Source organism: Scophthalmus maximus, chromosome 3 (genome assembly GCF_022379125.1).
Source record: "Scophthalmus maximus strain ysfricsl-2021 chromosome 3, ASM2237912v1, whole genome shotgun sequence".
NCBI classification, from domain to species: domain Eukaryota; kingdom Metazoa; phylum Chordata; class Actinopteri; order Pleuronectiformes; family Scophthalmidae; genus Scophthalmus; species Scophthalmus maximus.
This window is the reverse complement of record NC_061517.1, coordinates 19,376,579-19,398,233: the sequence shown is the minus strand read 5'-3', so window position 1 is coordinate 19,398,233 and position 21,655 is coordinate 19,376,579. Positions and strand designations below refer to the sequence as shown.

General features: G+C 43.7%; 1 protein-coding gene across 1 annotated transcript; it reads right to left on the bottom strand.

Annotated features, from left to right (window-relative positions):
- Positions 1–6,813: 6,813 nt before the first annotated feature.
- tmem240a (transmembrane protein 240a) lies at positions 6,814–19,942 on the bottom strand. Its single transcript, XM_035646356.2, has 4 exons — positions 19,650–19,942; positions 19,093–19,199; positions 14,473–14,681; positions 6,814–7,451 (listed from the first exon to the last, which is right to left on the bottom strand). The coding sequence occupies exons 1-4, from the start codon at positions 19,704–19,706 to the stop codon at positions 7,297–7,299; spliced, it is 528 nt and encodes a 175-aa protein (XP_035502249.1). The 5' UTR covers positions 19,707–19,942; the 3' UTR covers positions 6,814–7,296.
- Between the last annotated feature and the right edge of the window lie 1,713 nt (positions 19,943–21,655).

The window sequence follows — 21,655 nt, the reverse complement described above, 5'->3', positions numbered from 1 at the left end:
TCATATATCTGCAGGGATCAATAAGGATACTGATCAGTAGCAGTGACTCACTGACTCAGTGATAACATGGCTCTGTGAGATTTGTGTCCCAAAGTCTCAGTGGCGATTGAAGAAGTCATTGTTGTTAGGACTGCAAAAAACAATTATTTTCATCATCAATTCATTTCAATTATCGACCATTTTCTCGATTCAATTGCAATTCATTTTGTCTATCAAATATAAGAAATGGTGAAAACATGTCCCACATCCCAAGGTGACATCTTCAGATGTCGTGTTTAGTTTCAACAACCGTCCAAAAATGAAGGATATATTGAGTTGACTATCATGTATCTATCATCATCATCTATGAAATACCACATATTTTGTGTTCTTTCTTTACTGGGGGGGGGGGGGGGGGGGGGGGGGCTATAGTTACAGTACTAAGGCTATAGTTTTTCAGATACCGTTAGCCGAGGTAGAAGAAACCGCGACCATAATTTTGATTTGTTAATTCAAAACAACAAAAAATGCCTTTTTGATGAAGGAACCAAAGCACAGTGATAGAAAAAGAGATAAAACAAGAGTGAACCTCAGTCGGGCATTCACCCTGTGGAGAGAGCTCCAGCACTTGAGAGGCTTCAAAAAGGACATTCAGTTTGTTTTCTTTCTACTAGATCGGTAAGTAACACAACCAGCCTATTTATTAATACTGCAGGACGATTAACCTAGGTACTTTTATTTTTTGGAATAGGGATTTTTTTACTGTTGTTTTCAACTTTTTTCAAAGCTGCTGGGATTGAGTCAGCAATGATGCTAAAGCTGCAATTGGTTAACGATTAACTAGCTAATTAACTAGAAGCAAAAAAAGAAAAGGGAGCTTCAGTGTACATTCTTCCTTTTTTATCCTCCATTATCTCGTAAGGATGCGTTGACTTCCTCAGCAGCTGCTCCAAGGAAAGTACCTGCGTCCTTGCCTCCGTCTTGCTACTGCAGCGTCTTGACGACAGTGACCAAACAATTTTACCACCTGGAACCACTAGGGGCACAAAAGTTGTCTGTTGCGGCTTTAAGAAAACAAGTTTGGAGGCAGAGAAATAGTCCCTCTAATTGATAAATATATCAGACAATAAACCTAAGATGTGAATATATAAGCTGTTATACTTACTGTTGATCACAAGCAGAGGCTGATGAAAATCTTTACTTTACCCAGTGGTCCCGTAAGCTGGAATACAAAGGGTTTCCATAGAGTCAATTAGTTCAAAGGAACTTTATTTTTTAAATCAGTTCAATTTAGTTATAGCTTAGTGTAATAATAAGTTAAACAAGGCTGATTTAAAGTAGTTCAATTATGCACAGCACTGTCAGAAGTGATTATAAGCATGTCGAGCTGTGAGAAAGGATGACCTGCTATGGATTGATGCGCAGGCCAAAGCTACGTGGTGCGGGAGGATACGGACCTGATTGGGGGGGGATCCGGCTGATGGCAGCTGATCGCTGATCAATCTGTCCTTGGATCTATAAGGTGAAGGCAAAATGACTTTCCACTTTCCGTAATCCTCAGAGTAACTGGCATGTTATCTTCTTCCATCTGTCTCGGCTGTAAGTAGCTGTTAAACTAAAATCCCAGAGGGTAGTGGCGAGTGTTGCTGCCACAGTCGATGCAGTCAGGGGGGTACAGTGTTTTTCTTCCCTTGCAGGACGTGAGGAGAAGTGTTTGGGGAAGGAAATAGTCCCTCTAATTGATAAATATATCAGACAATAAACCTAAAATGTGAATATATAAGATGTTATACTTACTACTGATCACAAGTAGAGGCTGATGAAAATCTTTACTTTACCCAGTGGTCCCGACCACTCAGGACCTTTAAATAGGACAAACTCACTGCCACAGTAAACCCAAGTCAGACCTGCTACACCATCAAACACTATTACACTTATAATTGATTGTTTGGTTTATAAGAAAAATCCAGTTCACATCATCGACACTAGAATGACTTATGCATGAATACATATTGTGTGTAAATACTATTTTTAATTAGGTAGTTTATGATGTAAATAAATGCTTTCTACATAGGGATTATTTAGTTGTTTTTAAAAGCCACATTAAATTGAAGTGAAGCCTGTAACAGCTGGAAACGCATACCACAGCACATCCTGCTAATCCTGCCAAATTAATGGCATTGGGGAGAATTTTATAATATATCATTGAAGCGAAAACCCCCCAAATTACCAGTTGTACTAATGCAGTCTGTAAAATAGGTAAATATATAATAATGTTATTCCTCAGACAACAACAAAAGAGAGGGACGTTGGATGGATCTTTTGAGAACTTACGGTATATTTGGGACTGCCTTGGTTGTTCTCCTCCTGTGATTTTTACCCCAATATTGTATCATGGACAAGAAACTTTTTACTTTGTTACCCAATGTTTTTATGAATGTTGTGGATTTCGACCGATACTCTTTCCATTACCTTTCTGTCCCTCAGTTCAGGGGGTGGACTATGCCATCATTACAGGTGGGGATGTGGTACTCATGGGGTGCAATGCAGTCTCTACCATGCACCAGCAGGCAAGGGTAGGGCTCTTTAAATTTCTCCTTAAATGCTCAATGGACATTACCTGAAGCTGCCTTTATTTCACCAAATGATTACATTTAAGACCTTAAAGAAAAGGGCAGTTAATAAGCTCATTTGCTTTGATGTTCTCTGATTCTCTGCAGCCGCTTGCTTTTGGTAGATGAAGTTGCTGCGTTCCTGCGTAAGTGAGCCACAGTGGGTTCAGCTGCAGTGCCATAAGCATGGTGATGATGCACTCTTTTCATCACATATCCATGAGTCATGATTTTTGCATTGCGGGAGAAAATCCGTGAGGACTTCAGAGCTACCTTTAATGCATTTGTGTACTGCAACAGGGAGCAGAGCAACAAGTTGGTGTCTTTCATTATTCACAGCGCATGGCTGGGCTTGAAAAGCTCATCGCCATGACTGAAAAGGTCAATGGCCAGGTCTTAGGAAGGCTTATTTTCTCACCTTGGGTTCATGCTGGTGTGACTGGTCCATTAGCGACAGCAATGATGAGATAGTAAACTTTGCATTATTAGGGTCTGGAACAAACAAATGTGTACTGGGTCCTGCCACTACATGGAGACAGTGAGTACATGTCAATTATTTCAATAACATCTTCTGTTTCTGCTCTGCAGCAAAGGTGATTTAGTACCGCAAAGAAAACCAATGGTCCCTAGAGGTTGCCTTGCTAGCTCAGGTTGCATAATGCTGTGTATTATCTTTTCAGTCTTGAAAACCAAAGTGATATCTGAGTCTTAACCTATCGCTTCAATGAAATGGTCTTCCAATTCTAATGAAGTGGTGGACAAGCAGATTGCATTGGTGAGTTATAACCAATAAATAATCAATGATATGAAGCAAGTTAACGCTAAAGGCTCACTTTCTGTAACGTCCTCTTGGGCTTTAACTCAGCAAGAGGTTAAAGGTGGCTCAGGTTGACAATGGAAATGAGTGTAAAGACATTGCAAAGTAAGCCGAGGGCATGTTTGGTCGTGAAATCTCAACACCTGGTGTGGCCTGGCTGGTAAGAAAAAAAAGCCTGTTGACTCAATCTATGAATCTGCTTAGAATCAAATCCAAAGACATCTTTTCTATTGAATGTGTTTTCCTGGAGGGAGGCCACTTACTCTTCAAGGAAGCAGGGATGCAGTTTGGACTGAAGACATTATTGACTCGAGAGCTGATGATGCCATCAAGCAGCGTGCACAGAAAATGGACTGGCTGCTGATAGAAGCAGGTTTGGGGGTTGGCTAGGTCGGTGTACTCCTCCCTAAGGAAACTGCTGCAGGAATCCTAGCCCAGGACACGGGTTCACTTGCAAAAAGCATGGATACAAACAAGTCCTTCTGTAGCCGGAGGCGGTAAGCAGTGCTACCCTTGCAAACCCTCCACTTTAAGATGTGGAAGCAGATTTTATCCTCAGAGAGGGCACCGCTTTGAAGATAGATTGTGGCTGCAACAACTGGAGGAACACAACCTTGAATGAAACCATTGTTAAGTTGACTGTCCCATTTGTGCAGGAGGTTGAGGCCATCAAGGACCTGACTGAGGAGGCTCTATGTCAAGCTGTAGCTACAGACACTGTTGTACCTGAGGTGATGGATTTAGTCACCGAGGTTATAGAGTGAGGGCAAACCAGCTTCCACTGCACAAGACACTGATGTTGAGAATAAAGAGGAGCCAACTGCAGATTTAATGCAAGAGACAGAGGCCACAGAAATAGTCATGAAGGGAATGTTGCAGCCCACCAGAAATAAAATGACAGTCTCTCTCTGCTGTTGCCCTGGAGAAGGAATTAAACATGGTTGTCTCCAATGTTGTCATGGCGCCAGAGCCAACAGTAGCCAGACTCTCCCATGAGACCGTTGTCCAGGAAAATGCGTCAGCGGCAACATCTGTTGATGGTGTAGGAACTGACGGCGGCTGAAAAAGTAGCAGCTTAGGCTGTAGATATGGTGTAAATCCTGTCCCCATTGGCAAACACTGCAAAAGAGCCTGAAACAATAGCAACCGATGTGGCTACGGTGGCTGATGCTGTTACGACCATCGCTGAGGAGCTGGAGGAGGCAGTAGTCAGAAAGGAGGTTGACGCAATGCAAAGTGATGTTGTTTGGGACATATATGAGGCTGTAGTGGAAAATTTGTAAAACATAAGAGGCTACAAAAGAGGATTGTAGTGGTAGTGACAGAAGTGGCCTGTGAGTTTATACAGAGGTTTTCAAGGAGGTAGAAACCTGCAATGACCGAGATTGTTGCCAGACGATGCTGAAGTCATCCTTGCAATGGTTGCAGAGGCCACAAAAGCAGAATATTTAGAGTACATACCATTTTGAGTATCTACCACTTAAAGGGATCCCATCAGAAATTGCTAGATAATCTGAAGCTGTGGCTTCAGAGGAAGTTAAGATTTTTTGATGTTGCGGACATTGCAGAGTATTCCTTTGTCTACAGAGATTGCTGGCAAGGAGGCACAAGTCCCACCAACCATAGAGGCTGAGACTGTGGCCACAGAAGATAAGTCACTGCCTCAGACTGTTGCCAAGAAAGATTAGCCAAAACCAGTGCTGATTCTCAACATGGAAACCAGGATTGAAACAGCATCTGTTGTGTCGGAACAACACTGAGGAACTTGAGATACTATCCACAGAGAGGTAAGCTGCCTCTCAGACCTTACAGGTGTTTAACAAAATCAGTGTTTGAGATTCAGACACAAACCCAAAACCAGTTAAGTATTGTGCCAAAGGAATTAGTATATCAATCTGTTTCTCAAGTGCACCTCAAGGAAATTAATCAACAGGAATTTTGGTAATCAACTACTGCTTAAAGTAATTTTTTAAATGCAAAAATGGCAAAACACTCACTGGTTTCAGCTTCTAAGAGGTGAGGACTTTCTGCTTTTTCTGAGTTTTTATTTCATTGTAAAATGTTTGGCCTGGCTTGATGGTTGCACATCAATTTAAGGACATCAACTTAATTCATAGATTAAACATTGGCTTTACTAGTCTCTCTTTTTAATCAGAAATGAAAATAATCATTCGTTTCTACTGTAGTTTACATATTCAAAGAATAACTGACATTGTCCAGGCTGACATTGTCGAACCGAGGTGGAAATATTCTTTTAAATGCCCTCTCTGCCTTTGGAACGTGTCACAATTTACCACTGGATGATAATAGTGGAGGGCTTTTCTCGGCAGAATCACATTGTCATTGGCATTGTTAGTCATTTCACAAGTGTTGTTAGTCAGTGCTGATGGGATTTCTATTTGAATTTATAATAAACAGAACTGAAGTCAGCAGGACCTCTCGGTATAAGCTGTCAGTTGTTGGTGCTCTGGAGTAACGCCACGCTATGAGAGGGTGTTCTTTGCTCATATGATTGGAATGACACAATCAAACATCAGAGGTCACTGTTGTGCTTCAATGGCACTTTTAATAAAACAGACATTTCATCCTCACAACAGCAATGTCTGGACAGAGAGGGCGAGGGGGGGGCTTGGTGAGGGTTCCCTCTGCTGATAGGCTGGTTGCTCCTGATAAGTGAAAGGGAATTGGATAAAGAAAATTGAACTGTGCTGCTGAGCTCAGTGTGGGGAAGATGGAGTGCTGTGTGTGTGTGTGTGTGTGTGTGTGTGTGTGTGTGTGTGTGTGTGTGTGTGTGTGTGTGTGTGTGAGTGAGTGTGTGTGTGTGTGTGTGTGTGTGTGTGTGTGTGTGTGTGTGTGTGTGTGTGTGTGTGTGTGTGAGTGAGTGTGTGTGTGTGTGTGTGTGTGTGTGTGTGTGTGTGTGTGTGTGTGTGTGTGTGTGTGTTTGTGTGTGTGTGTGTGTGTTGAACTGACTCATCTTGGCTGGCATTCATTTCTCTCACATCTTCCATAGCATGGTAATATAGCGAAGAGAACCCTGACCACAACTGTACAGTACACGATCCCCTCCCCCTCACATATTTACAGAAAAAATTAATACATTCAGTTAATTCACTAAGTAACAAAGCTAATTAATCTGTGTTTTTAGCAGAAATCACATGGTTTCACATCCACTTTCCAAACAGTCTCGTCTGCCTGTCCCATTCCTATAATCTTTAGTCCATCCAAAGGTTTTCTACTGAAAACCGACTCACACGTAAATCCCCCCCACGCACCCCCTCTTAAAGACAGTCAAATCCCATTTGCCCATATTTATAACTATTTACAGAAGCAGCAGTCTAACTATCACAAAAACCCACCCACCCACCTGTCTCATTCGCCCCCTCCCCACACAAATAAAGTCCCCCTCCCACCCAGCAGAGAAAAAAATATCATGACACCCGTCTTGCCGCCCCATTCCATACACTGCCCACATCTTACCCTGTTCTAAAAGAGCATGCCAAGTTTAACAATGAACACAGAAAATGTCTCTATACAGAAAAAACACCCTTAAAAATGTTTTTTTTTCCCCTTCCTCCTCCCCACAATGGTGGACATGAACGTAAGACAAGATTTAAGTGGCGACAAATAATCGTCATCTTGCTCCATTTTGGGATGTTATTTTAGTGCCGACAGGGGCCAGGTTTGGTCATAAGAAAGTCCTGTCACGGGGCCACATTATGAACAGCGGGAGGGCAGTTTTCCAGGGTCTCTGAGGCAATAGTTGACCAAGAGGCTGTTTGGGAAGGGAGGTGAGGAGTATTGGAGGTGGAAAGGAGGAGGTGTTTTAGGGAAGGGTATCTAGTTTAATTTTTTTGTTGCTGATTTTGTTTGTTTGGTTTTTTTTTAGAGTCAGAGGTGGCGGGGACTGGGGTGGCCGTTGTGGTAGAGCTTCTGCTTGATGTGGACCATGTTGCCGCTGGAGTCCTCCAGTTGTCGGAGCTGGGCTCGGCGACGGAGGTCTCGGAGGTTGCAGAACTGGGGCAGCCATGACCAGGACGGGGTATCTGGAGGAGGAAGAAGACGAAAGGCAACAGAGCTGTCAAGTGGAGTCAGGTGGCACAGGTATTACTGACGTTCAAATTTAGGTAAGGTTCCTCACAAGGTCACACTATGGGACCTGATTGACCTGCTGGGGGCAAAACTGAGCTGTTGTAATCCCTCACCACAGCCCATTGTTTCCAAACTCAAATATGAAACAAGTACACTTAATATGTACTAGAAAAAAAAAAAAGATATTAAAACTACATTTTGACACAGAGCCTCAAGATTGATAAAAATTCTAGATCTGCTTTGATGCCCATGACATTACCACAAACCCTTTGCCACACGGTGATGGTCTGGGGCCATTTCCAACTTTCACTTTTTCAAGTTAAAGAACATATAAACGAGCGACGTTTTTTTGTGTGGTTTATTTACTACATTATGAAGTGCTTTCAGTAGAGACAATTAAAAGACAGTTGAGATGCAACAGTGTCGAGCCGTTGCATGGATTTTAGAAACACAGAGGGGATGAAAATAAGGGATGAAAGTAAGGTACTGTATGAAGGTGACATGTAACAAATGTCCTCAACCAGAATCATACTCGGGAAGACACCACTATAGGACAATACTGTCCCATATTATTGACAGTATTTCAATGACAAACAGCCTTAACCTGGAAAAATACTAAACTGGTACGAAGCAGACTTTCAGACTTCAAATGCCTGCAGCGAAGGAAGGAAACGCGTTGCGGGTTTTGATTATTTCTTTCAAAATCAACACATTCCAATATCGATTATTTCCTTCTCTGTTTCCGTACTATTACTCACGAGTATACACGAGGATGTGCAACCACAGTTTGTGTGGTTTATTCTCGACTAACAGTGTTTCACTTGTGTAGTAGTGCAGACAGGAGCAAAGACAAGACTGAATGCAGCCGTACACAGACACCAGAGCCATTAGCTATTTAACACACACTAGAGATCGGGACACACAGCAGTGTAAAATCCTTCTTAGTCTGTTTTTCCTCCCTCTAAATCCAGTTAAAGGCAGATGGACACATCCACAACCAGCAACACAGTAACACATAATCTCTTTACTGTACATTTCCAAGTCCAAGTACCACTTTGTCACTCAGGTTCTCTTGGAATATGTATGAATAATTTAGGGTTACCCAGATATTGGCTTGTCAGTTTGTGATATGACGTGTTTTTAACTGACATGCTCCATTTCAGTGGAGAGATGATGAGTCCTAATTTTTGTACCCCAACAAGAACATATGCTTTCAGCAAAATGCTGAAAATGTGTTTCACTGGTCAAATTTGAAAGTAAACCCAGAATGGGTCAATTTAAAAAATGCAAGCCATTTCCATGCAACATCTAATATTTCCAAAGATAGTACTACACATTGCGCCGCATAAAAGTGAGTTACGAGCTCCACACGGAGGACAGATTGGAAGAGCTGATGTTTACCATGTCTTGTAGCCACCAGCTTTATCATAGCTGCAACAACTTTTGTTTTTTAATTCTGAGAAGTAGGGGTGAACTTTTTACAGTGAGGACAGAGTGGTCGACAGAGACGACACAAAAGCACGGGACATTGAAATATTGGCTGAGAATGGTAAATGGCACCAATCGCTTCAAGTGCACTATGGCGTCGCCCTTGATTCTTCGACATTGGTGTTTCGGTTGGCTGTTGCACATGTGACATTGAACATGCCCATTATTTCTCTATAGTCAAAAGGACATCACGAAGAGATCAAGGCTAAGCGCACTTTCTTAAGAGAGTGTCAAATATACTGTACATGCAGAATACACAGGCTTTACTGTGAAAATCAGTGACTGTCTAGAAACGAAAGTGGCATTTCATGAATGTGTTGTGTATAGCGCGAAGAGGGGAATGGCGGAGCGGACATTCGTGCTTGCCGGGATATAAACTGGAGGCGGCGAGGCGGAGCGAGGTCCACAAAGACTTCGGAGCGAGAAGGAGGGGAGAGCCCCAGACTGAAAACCCAGTAGAGAAATGGGCCTGCTGGAGGAGGAGCAAGTGGAGTTGTGGTGGTGGCGTTGTGGAGGAGGGGGGTGAGGTGTTGGGTGGAGGGGAGGTGAGGAGGGCGGGAGGGAGAGAGAGAGAGTTATTTATAGCTGTGAGTGAGTATGCTGTCCACAAGGACTGCTCTGAAGGGTATCCAAAGGAAAAGGGGGCAACGAAGACAGGTTTTTTTTTCTCATTTGAATAAACGGGTGGAGATGGAGTCGGAAGAAATGATAATGCGCGGCAGAAAATGGGAGGCGAAGACACAATTGTTGTGCTCGTTTAGCGAGAGAGGGGCAAGTGACACAAGGCGGGGTTAATGCTGAACGCCAGGCCACGATTTTCTCCATTTTTGAGATAGTTTCTGTCTTCCTCTTCCCCCCGTGTCTTTGCGAAGGGAGACGTAGGTAGTGACGAGTCGCAGCAGGAAGCATTGTAAAGGAAATGGACAGGAGTAGATTCAATAAGTGAAGGAAGGACGGGGGGGATGAAATTAGGAAGGGGAAAAAAACGATGGGAATCAACGTACATCTTGTGTGTGTTTGTGTGTGTGTGTGTGTGTGTGTGTGTGTGTGTGTGTGTGTGTGTGTGTGTGTGTTTTTCTCACTTGCCATTCCAGCTGCTCTCTCTCATTCTATTTATAGCTCTGGCAGAGAGAGTGTGTGTAAGTGGGGGGTGGGGAGATGACAGCATCTCCACCCTGCACCCCCAACACACACACACTCCATTGCCCGCTCTGTCAGCCTCACCTTCACTCCTCATCTTGGGGAGGCTAAACGAGTCTGACCTAGCATCAACGTCACAGCCAACGCACACACACACACACACACACACACACACACACACACATACACACACAAAAGCGAGGGGATATTCCCTTGCAGCACAGAAGAATAAGCCTATATCCCCTACTCAATAGCCGCTGCTAATGAATATGGATGCTCCTTTCTGGGTTGTTTTTTTTATGATGATGCATTTTACACTGTTGTACTAAAGCACTGGAGAAAACAGCATTGTCTCACCCGCTGCTGCAAAACCTACCACACCTCTGTGTAAAAAGCAGAAGCCTGCAACCAGCAATGCAATGTATATTTCAAGCACCTTGGTCATTGTAGCAGCATCTAAAGCAACACTGAAAAACACCATAACAACTGATATTGTCTATCCCAAAAACCCACGTCAGTGCACCTTCCAATAACTTATAATAACCATCATTCTCTGATCGTTGCCTGATTCTTTCCCATCCTTGCCCGGGGAGCTTCTCCATGACGGAATATGAATATCCAGGTCACATATCACCTACTTTAGCATTATCTTTAAAACTGAGGATCCAGGCCACCACCACAACACAGGCCTGACACGGAGCACCAAACAGTCCAGAGCACATGATATTCAGTCTAAGCTCCATCAAATTCTGTTTTTAAAGGTTTTGCTTATACTCAGCTCATTAGTGAACATCTTGCAATTCCTCAGCGTGTCCGGTATCTCCTCAGCATGTGTATCTAATAGCTGCTTGGCTTCAGTGTCACTGAACACTCTTAATCCTTTGCTTGTGTCTGCAACAAACACAAAAGCCCAAAGATACCTGTGGACTGTACACCATATGTTCTGCCTCATTGAATCCGCTGTGATCCTTTGTCCTTTTTTTTCTCTCTCTCAAGTAACTAGTATGCATCATTCATCTGTCAGATGGAGATGGTACGAGAAATGAAAAAAGATATTTCAGAGAAAGGGAGGGTGCTGACAGGAGGCAGGAAATTAAGGAGCAACTATCACACTCGGTTGGATTTAAACACATGGTATGTGGGAATGTAGCTTTCACCACAACACAGCAGATGGTGGGAGTCATTTCTCAATCTCTGTTTCTAGCAGAGTAACTGCTATTATCACACAAAAGCAATGTTTAATACGAATTCACTTCAGGATCTGCACTTCGGTAATATACATATATATTTATACGCATCTACACACTAAGACACTTGATGCATGTATCAATGTTTTTTTTCGTCCCTTACTTTCATGTTTTTCTCTTTGCCACATTAGAGTGCAATCAAAATAATGGACAACAATGAGTTTCATATAAAATGAAATTAACAAGAGCAGTCAGAGCGTGCAGACCACCGCCAAGGCTGAGTGGTTTTGCAATGGTATCTTGCCATCTTGCAATGGTGAAGAATCCTTCAAATAATTCCATATCCATATCTGGTACCCTCCCACAATTTGATCACCTCTTACCATGGCTGAGACCTACTGTATCTTTGATACAATTTTCCTGCAAATCCATCCATAACTTTTGAGTATTCCTGCTATTAAATACAAAATGACAAACAGAAAAAATGAACCAATCACAAAAAATTCCTTGGCGGAGGTAATTATTGTTCAATTCCATTTAGCTCCTTCAGATTCAGGGTCCTGGTATTGTGCAGGCTGGTTCATTGTCCCACTGTCATGAATTACTGGAACACTTGAATAAAAAAGAACCTTGGTTAGTGCAACCGGTAACACCTGAGCTTTTCAAACCAGTCAAAAAGCTTTGAACAGAGTCAATGGAAAATCCTATATGAATCCCTTTCTAACTCAAGCAAGGGTCCAAAATCAGAGTAAATGGGTAAACACATCATGCTGGCTCCCAGTCTTCAGTGCACACTGTACAAAGATCAAAACAGGTTTCTATTATACTCTTAGTATACAGTATGATTTCTGTATTGTTATGACATCTCTAGAAATATGCTCATAATAATATTTATTCTCAAACTTACATGAAAAGATGGATACCATGCTCATGTCCAACAATGGCGCTAGAGCCAGCAAGTAGATAGGGCAGGGAAAACATCAAGGATGGCTCCGTCCAAAGCTCAAAAATGCCCCTACCACCATCACAAAGTGCACTTTCACACCTAGCTCATCTTGTCCGGACCTTCTGACTTTTGAATATAGTGAATTTACCAAAATAACTGGTGTGGAAGGTCTCTCTGACTAGGCTCCGAACCGATAGACCAAATTTTGTCCAACCAGAAGACCTGGTCCCAGTCCGGATTCACACTGAACCACGTTTCTGTTCGTTTGCAGTTTCAAAACATTTTTTGGGGGTAAAGGTCGGACTTTTAGACCAATTGCAGAAAGTTGAGAAGTGGAAGAGAAGCAAAAAGCAGCCGTGGTACCCCCATGGGTAGAGGAGTAGACAAAAATATTTAATTGCATTTTTCACAGGATTGCTTGCAGTCTTTGTCTCAAACATTGGTCTGTGATATGGTGCCAGACTGGTTTACTTTAGATAAAACTGTCTTCTTCGACCCCGTACAGCTGTCTTGTGGAGTAATCGTGTTTCATTTAGCTAGGCCATATCACTAAGATGAGATTCTTTTTTCTCTTTAACTTGCTGCACTGGAGAAGGTCATTCATTAATTTATCTCCTCCAGGCTTCATTGCTGGGATGTGCTTAAGGTCTTAGCAGGAGAAATATCAACCACGCTACAGTCAATTCAGAACACTGCTCTGAGGAAAATCATCTGAGGAAAGTGGCCAAATCACGGTACATCCTTGTCTCCCTCCACAGACTGCCTGCCACTTTTAGAACAGATTTTGAGGGTTTGATTCGGCTTATTTGTGCAATGTGTCAACCCAACCGCGTGATCCTCACTGCTGCTTGAGATCCTCTTTCAGACGCCCTTTTTCGAAAGATCCCCATGTCTCTCCTCATCACCATGGGAGACCCGTGGCTACGCTCCGAGCCCATCAGCCATGGCAGCCCATGCTCGAGGCTTTCAGGCTTGCAAAAAGAGTGTCCCTTTTAAAATCCTACCTCAAAGCTATTCAAAATTACTTTTATCTTTACCATTTTCCAATTTTTAATTCATGGTTTTAATTCATAAGAAGATTACTTTGTTCACCAGGGCTATATAAAAGTTCATTTTTAACATTACAAGTCTAGGCAGGAATCCAACCATGCAAAGATCACAATCACAGTTTTGCCGTTAGCTAACTTGCAGGCCAACCCCGCAGAGCTGTTTCTTACTCCTCTATATTAGGTTCCACTCAACCAAGTGTTAATTGGATTATTCATATTCTATTTTACACTTCACTGCATTGCTTCACTCTTTTGCAGTGTCCCCGGTGACAGTGTCCCGAAAAAAAACACCTGGTAGGGCAAAACAGAAAGGTAAAATGATGACACTATAGTGTGGCATCAAAACTACTTAAAAAAATACACTGAAGTAAATATTATATCTGTTGAATGTTAATAAGCACTTTGTGGAAGAAACAAACAAAGCCACATTTCCATCATTTTGTTGGCTTGGTCATTTTTTCGCCTCGGTGAAAGTGCTGCTTTTAGCATCAGGTTTTCAACTCTGAATATGTAATGATCTTTAAAATTCTGTTTTTTAACACCTGTGTTTTTTTGGCGGAGTCTGTACTATTGCAGCTCTCATTGAGGGTTTTATGTTGTCTAATAATGTAATTTCGAGTGTTGTGTATATTCAACTTAATGACAGTTGTATTATGGCTACGGATATTTCCTGAAAACAAAGAAAAAGATCATTACTGTATACATTTTGAGGTATTTAGCGTCACGTCCACTGATGGCCTTGGTCCGAATCATCACACGGTCGGAAGGTTTAGAAATATGTGTCCAAGAAGTCGCAGTAAACTTAGAGAAAAAAATATCAGCGAGAAGAACCAAAAGTGGGTCATTTTCCTGCTCCACCAACTGCTCTGTTAACCTGGCAAGGGAATACAGATACTTGGTCGATACATACTGTATATTTCTGCATACAAGCATTTTGCTAATAGGATGCGCCACGACAAATCCGGCTCTGAATTATATACTTTGTTATTGCACTTGACAAGTTAAGATAATCAAAATTTGGTCTTTTAAAAAAAGCTGTGCCATCGTTTTTCCCTGTCACGTAGCTGCACATTCACATCACAGCACACACAACCAAAAAAGAATGGAGAGAGATTTGTGTTATTTTTTTTTCGAGTTTGTGTGTTTGCGGAAATGTCTATCTTACCGTAGTAGCGGCTCGCCCTCCAGGCCCTGACGGCACAGTGTAGGACTCCGTCCAGCCACAGCAGCAGCCAGCTAATGCAGAAGCCCAGCAGCAGCCCCAGCATCAAGTCCATCTCCTGCTTTGTCACACTGTCACTCACAAAGTAGTTCTCCGATGAGTCCACCAAGGAATGGTCCCCGTCATATGGGATTACATAGTGGACATGATGTCTGGAGGGGGGACAGACGGGGGAAGGTGATGGGGAGGGGGGTTAGATATACTGCACGTTTAAATGTGAAGATCTAAAAAATTCCTAGACATCTCTTAGACATAGAGATGGTGATAAATCGGAGGAGGAACCAACAGTTTCTGTGTTCACAGTCATTGAACTTTTCCTGGTGACATAAAGAGCATTGTAACAAAGTATATTCCCACATTCGTTGTTTTGATGACGCTGGTGGAGAGCACTGTTTAACACATCGCCCCAGAATCTTACCTTGAATAGGACTTTCCAAATATCTTTGACCCCGAGGACCACGGACCCTATTGGACTAGACACCGTGTAGTATTTTATATGCTCCTTCTACCTCAGATGGTGTCTGAAAATTGTTACAATTTGAATCAGATTGCACCAAGCCACACTTTGCTGGGAACGCCCCGAATTCCTATCAGGGACCCATGGGTGTCCCCAGGCTGCACTTAAGGCAGAGAAATTTATGGTCGGTTTGTGATTGTAAATTAGCAGAAATAGCTGATGGACTGAAAAGAGAATGAGTAATACTTTGTTACCTCTTTCAGTCACTTGTGTAGAAGGGCCTTTCAGCAAGGAACTGACATCTATTTACAATGGGGCACCTGCTCAATAAATTAAATGCAAGTGTGCGAGAATATTTCTTTGGAAATGAAATCCTATTTTAAATCCAAATTAAAGGCGAGATTGTCACGTTGAATTCATTCCAAATAGGAGAAAAGACTCAATGTGAAGCCAATTTGATTGTTTTCCACAAATCCACAGGGTGCTTGATTGTGACTAACCAGGTGCGCACATCCCACAGGAAGTGGCGATGATAGACATGCAGCCGTGTATATCCACTGTTCCAGCAGCTACTGCTCAACTAACATCCTTACATTTACTTTGGCACACTATCCAGCACTGACTCTGTTCAAACAGATACATTCGGTTGAGATGAAAGTCTCACTATACTGGTGTTACCTGCCCTCCTGAGAGGGTATGAAAGCTTGTAACAAAATCCAACGACAGAGGCAGTTGTCTGTCGGGATCACACTCACAAACTTTTCTAACAGGTTTGGACTGATGCAGGTTTTTGGGGGCCATTACCAAAACTTTTCACAATAAAAGAGTACTCCAGCAATTTAGAACTGCACTTCTGAAAATTGAAGGATTGCATGAGACAGATTTAAAAAATGTGTGGTCAAAATGTAATTTTTGTCATGCAACATGATGCCATCTTTCATTAGACACTATTTGCCTTATGAATTCCCGCATCTCAAAAACTCCAAACCCAAAGTTTGTAACATGCCTTTTATACCTTCTAAAATAACTGTCAGCTTTACTTGTCTTCAGCACTGATTGACAGAAAAAACATCTGAAAACGGCAAACTTTATTTAAGTTTTTTTTTTCTTCTTCTGAGGAAGAAGTGAGAATCATGACCAGCTGTAAACAAAAGGAAAAATCTTCTCCTTCAGAAATACATCTTCATAACCAGAAACTCCAACTACACTATTTGATTGACAGACGATCACTGCGCTTCCCAGTGCAGAAACACCATAGCACTTTATCCTAAATGAGGAGACAAAAACTGATCTCGCAGTTTAGCACCTTAAGTATCTTACTGAAGAAGTATGGCCACATGGGGGATCAAGCCCCTCTATTAAGCCTCACTGACCTGAGCTCTGCTGCCACTGAGGTCAATTAACGGCAAGAATTTTTCACAATAAATAATGTTAAGCTATGTGTAAAAATAGGACAAAATTTTCCAAATTCCTCTGGAATTATATTTTGTCCCTGAGGTGGGCTTTTGTAAATAAGAGCAGTAAAAAATAAATGATTATTTTATGCTGCCTTTGTATCTTTTAATTAACTTAAGTCCTGTTCACCTGTGCCCTATAAAAAAAACGTTTTTTTCTAGTATAAAAACAGAAAACAATCAGAAAGACTTTTCTGAAATTGTAAATGCCTCAATAGGACTATTTAGACCAACCAAGGACAACTATCCCGCAGCCTTACAAAACAGCAAGACACCAATAATAAAGGTGTATCCACCATCACACAATGCCCAATCCTTGATCTTTCCACTGACACAGAGGCAGCTATTGCCGGCCAGGCTCTGGCCCGTCAGAGACGCTACAACTGGATCCAAATCCGAGCGACGAGGCTGCCAAATAGAATGACAATGGCTGTGTCCTCAAGCCTGATAAGGTGAGCACTGTGGGCGTCGTGACACCTCCGCGCCTCACGAATGGAAGGGGCCACGCAAGCCGAAGCTTCGCTCTGTTCATCCGCATATCCCACGTTTCTGCTGTTCATGTGACGACCGATGACTGACTCTCATTCAGGAGTGTTTCCAGGGTTTGATCGTGCATATACTGTTCAATGGGTTTTTTTTATTTGATCAATGCCTGTGCATTAAAGGTGACATATTAAGCTCATATTCAGGTTCACTTGAAAAAGGTTTACATGCTCTCATGTTCAGAAAAGGCATCAGGGTTCTCATACTGCCCATTCCTGCAGCTCCTCTTTTCACCCTCTGTCTAAAACACCTGGATTTCATTTAGCCCCGCCTCCCGATAAACCCCAGTGTGCTCTGATTGGTCAGCTGGCTCAGTCTGTTGTGATCGGTCAATCGATTTCAAAATGTGTAGGAATTGTCACGCCCCTTCACCAGAAAAGTGGAGATTCTCAGATTGCAGGCGGGGTTATTCCAAAATAGTCCAACTGTGACATCACAAGCAGAGAGAAATCTGAACCAGTTGTTCAGAGCCAGGCTGTAGAGTTGAGCCAGCTCACAAAAAAAACCACAGGCTGATCTTTTTTCACAGTTTGCCGGCAGGCTCCACAGATGCACACATTTATGTGGACAAACACTGAAAAAGTGATTATTGCATAATATGTCACCTTTAAACATATGTATATAGCCTACAGGACACAAACAATCATTTTGTCTTTATAGATAAAATGTACAAAATGAGTCTGATATTAGTTTATATTTTACCTATTCAAAATGCTGCTTGAGCAAGCATGACATGGTCAAAAATGTTACAAAAAAGCGCTGTCAGTGATCTCGTCATAAACCCTTGCCCCAGAGATGCTTCTATTTTGGTCTTGACAAGTGTTTATTGCATCACACATACACCGGGATGTGCGAGAGGCCTCTCCAAACTTGGACCCAGATTATCCCCCCCTCACTGTGACCAACGCAACACCTGATGATGAGGGATTTCTGGATTTTCAAAAGAAATCTTACAAAAAAAGGCTTTAAACACACACACACACACACACACAGTGGAACTGGCCTGTTAATGCTGCTAATGAACTGCTGGTGTAAGCTACATCAACCCCCTCACTGCAGTACATGCACACCAACAGGCTGCTGTTGTTTTTTTTGTTTGTTTTTTTTTGGGGGGGGGGGGTTTCATGTGCATCACTCCAGCTTGCACCAACACAGGAGCTCTGTGACATTTCCCCCTTTTCCCGAACCACCGATCACGGGCTGTAGCTATAGGTTGACTGTAGGACGCGGGCCAATCGGGAGCCACTATCTGAGGACAACGCGAGGGTGACTCTATTGGCTCGAATGACTCTCACTTCGAATCTTGTCCCCCAGCATCCGTTGCCACGGGCCCCTCGCTGTGGAGGCCCCCGCTTCGTGTCACACGCCCTGCTGTATTTCGCTCGACTGGTGGGGGGAAATGCACAATAAGGCGGATAATACATCGGACGTAATATATTAATGAGTGTCTTTTGCTGCTGCTGCCCCCCACCACCCCCTCCTCCTCCTCCTCCACTTCAAACCTGCTCAGCGAACAGCAGGTAGGCTGGTGAGCAGCCAGTCCTCTGTACCCCCGCAGCCCATGACCACCTCTCTCCAGCCCTCAGTATGGGTTCATAATTGGCCGAGCGATTATTATTATTATTGTCTTTTTTGAATGATTATTCTCGCCGACGCCGTGCATCGCACACTTGATGCTCCGGTTGTTTTTTTGTTTTTTGTTTTTTTGAGGGGCCTCCCATCGCTCGTGTAGTTCATTACCTATGTATGGCTCCGACACACACCTTCGCAGGCTGTGATATGCTGCAAAGCCGAAATCCTCGCAGCCCGATACAAACCTATAGCTGGGGATTTATAGAGATATACATTTTTTAAGACACACACACGCGCGCGCGCGCACACACGCGCGCGCACACCGCGATCGAATGTGTTTGAGCGAATAAAAAAAAAAAAAAAAAAAGCAATCGCGTTGGCTTCACCGCCAGAAATCTTCGAGGCCTCTTCGGCAATTAAGAATTGACGGGTACAGGAGGGGAAAACACACACACACACACACACACACACACACACACACACCATCACCACCACCGTGTCCATCCCAGACATTGTTCGAGGATGAGGGGCATTTACCTTCCACAGTTGCAGTGACAGACGCGGTCCTCCCCTCGTAGATGCGGTAGGATGTAGTTGTGAAAGCGGTCCAGTAGCGCGTTCATGTCCATTAAACAGGCTATCGCCTGCAAAGAACCGTGCCAGTCAGCTGGGACATGTCAAGCAATGGGCTATGGCTATTCCTACAGTCAGCGAATCAATCTCCTCCTCATTAGGACACAGATAAATAACAACAGGGGGGAAGCTTATAGAGAGAGAGAGAGAGAGAGAGAGAGAGAGAGAGAGAGAGAGAGAGGAAGGAAAAAAAAGATATCCTCTGTTAGATCCTCCCGGCTCTAAGAGGGGGGGACTCTCGCCTCAAAACGGAATTGGATTATTTATTTATGACAGCAGGCAATTATAGGTGGGCTAACCTACTTCCACATGGCAACGATAGGCCTGCCGGGAGGCGCTTTTATCGCGAAAATGTGACACGTTCATGGCACAGTTGTCACAATGGGATTTTGGAATATTAGCCCCGGCGAGTGAATCAGGAGGAGCGCACTGTGGCTGAGGGAGGGTGAGTCGGGTCTTACCATTACAACTGAAGCACCAAGAATCATAAAAATCATGGTGGTTGTGATCATATGCATCAAAACTTCCAAACTGGCCGCCGTCCTGTGGCCCGGGCTCTTTTCACCCGCGGCGGTGGAGACGCTCCGGCTGGGCTCTGGGCGCTCTGTGCCGGCAGGGGCCTCTCATGGGGCCGCCGCACCGCTCCTGGCTCCCCGGCGCCTTCGAGAACCTGCCCTGGTCTCCCCTCCGTCCCCTCCTGCACTCGGCGAGCCGCGCTCTCTCGGCACCTCACTGCGCCCTCTCCATCCAAGGATCCCCCCCCTCCCCCCCCTCCCGCCCCCCGCCCCCCCCCCCCCCACCCCCACCACCCGCCCCGCGGTGTGTCGGATGCGGCTGCCGCTCGCTCCGAGGAGGCAGTCCTCTCCTAATTACCGATGCAAAAGTGATCCGCTCTCCCAGGCGCCGTTCGATCTCTATCCCCGGCTTAGAAAAACCATGAAGAAAACCAGAGGCTGGCTCCTTGGATATCCTCCACACGGGGTCCCTCGGTATCCCTCCCCAACCCTGCTCCAAGTTATTCCGCGCCGGGGCTGCGCTTTAACAGAACCGGCGAAATTCTGTCCTCCATCGGCGTAAAAAAAAAAAAAAAGGGCCGGACGTCTCAAAAAGCTGCACCAACTCGCCGCACGGCCATCGCCCTCGTCTTCGTCGGAATTCTTGACAGCGTCGACATGAGGTCCGGATCCAGCAACGGCAGCCAGACACGCATGATTATCCCATCCCGGCTTCCAGCAGCTATCACGAGCATCCACTCCCACCCCAAGTGCGTGAGTCTGCGCGCGCGCGTGTATGCGTTAGAGAGAGAGAGAGAGAGAGAGAGGAAGAGAGAGAGAGAGAGAGAGAGAGAGAGAGGTGTGTGTGTGTGTGTGTGTGTGTGGGGTGGGCGGTATGAGAGGGGAGAACCGGCCTATAGGCTCATTATTTATAGTGGATACCTTGCAGATACACTGGAGCAGGCTTCCAGAATGGCACTCCTCATGATGATTCAACCTCCTTTTTGTCCAGAGGCTTAACCCCTTTTTACTCCCCCAGTAGAACACACACACACACACACACACACATCATCATCATCATCATCATCTCTCCATGGAGAACATTACATTGACATAGGCCTATATTAATATCCCGGACTACTCGACTTTCTTGTCAATCCAAACCCTTACCCCTGTGATAATGATTATGATGTTATGGAGACTCGCTTTTTTGCCCCCGTGAGGAGAACAAGTCCCCATTACGTGACCATGCCCTAAAAACATGCACACGCAAATGCTGCCTTTAGCTTTCTATTTCTCTTTTACAGATATTGAAGCCTTTCTTTTTCTGGAATGTCAAGGTCAAATCTAGGCAGTGAAAAAGGGCCAGTTTGAATAATTTGGTGGTATTAAACACGCACGTTTGTTTGTTTGTATATAAAAACAAATTGTCTCTTATAGATTTCTGTGCCCTTTATGATTGAAATTTGAGATGTGGGCCCCAAACCGGAGAAAGATTACCTTCTTTTCTTTTTAAATATCAGGTTTTCTTTCTCAATGTGTGCTCCTGCAGTAATTATGTCTACCTCCTGAGGGCCTTCTCCCATATCAAAATCACAACATTTACCAAAAACTACAGTAATTGCATTTTGTCTGCTGCTAAACTGGGATAGGCCAGTATAGAAAATGTTTTTCGTGTTAACTCTAAGCCTTTTTTTCACATTGGCTATTATGGTATAACAGTGTGTTAAAAAAATCTAATTTTCAGATTTGCATGACCCCAGATTTCTCAGTGTACCCTGAAATGTCCTCCTATTGGACATTAGCACAGGTCAAGGGGTTGGGTGTGTTCATAACCATAGTTTTGCAGGTGGTATTCATACATAACCTTGTGTCATGTCATGGACACAAGATAGAACATGGTAGAAATTAACCTTCCTCTATGATGATCTATTTGAGCCTCCTATAAAATGATTTGAAGTACCTTGTTTGAC

Coding starts and splice junctions, on each gene's coding strand:
- tmem240a (XM_035646356.2), bottom strand. CDS start 19,706: ATGCATATGATCACAACCACCATGATTTTTATGATTCTTGGTGCTTCA. Junction 19,200..19,649: donor TTGGTGCTTCAGTTGTAATG/GTAAGACCCGAC, acceptor GGTTCTTTGCAG/GCGATAGCCTGTTTAATGGA. Junction 7,452..14,472: donor GAGGGCGAGCCGCTACTACG/GTAAGATAGACA, acceptor TTCCTCCTCCAG/ATACCCCGTCCTGGTCATGG.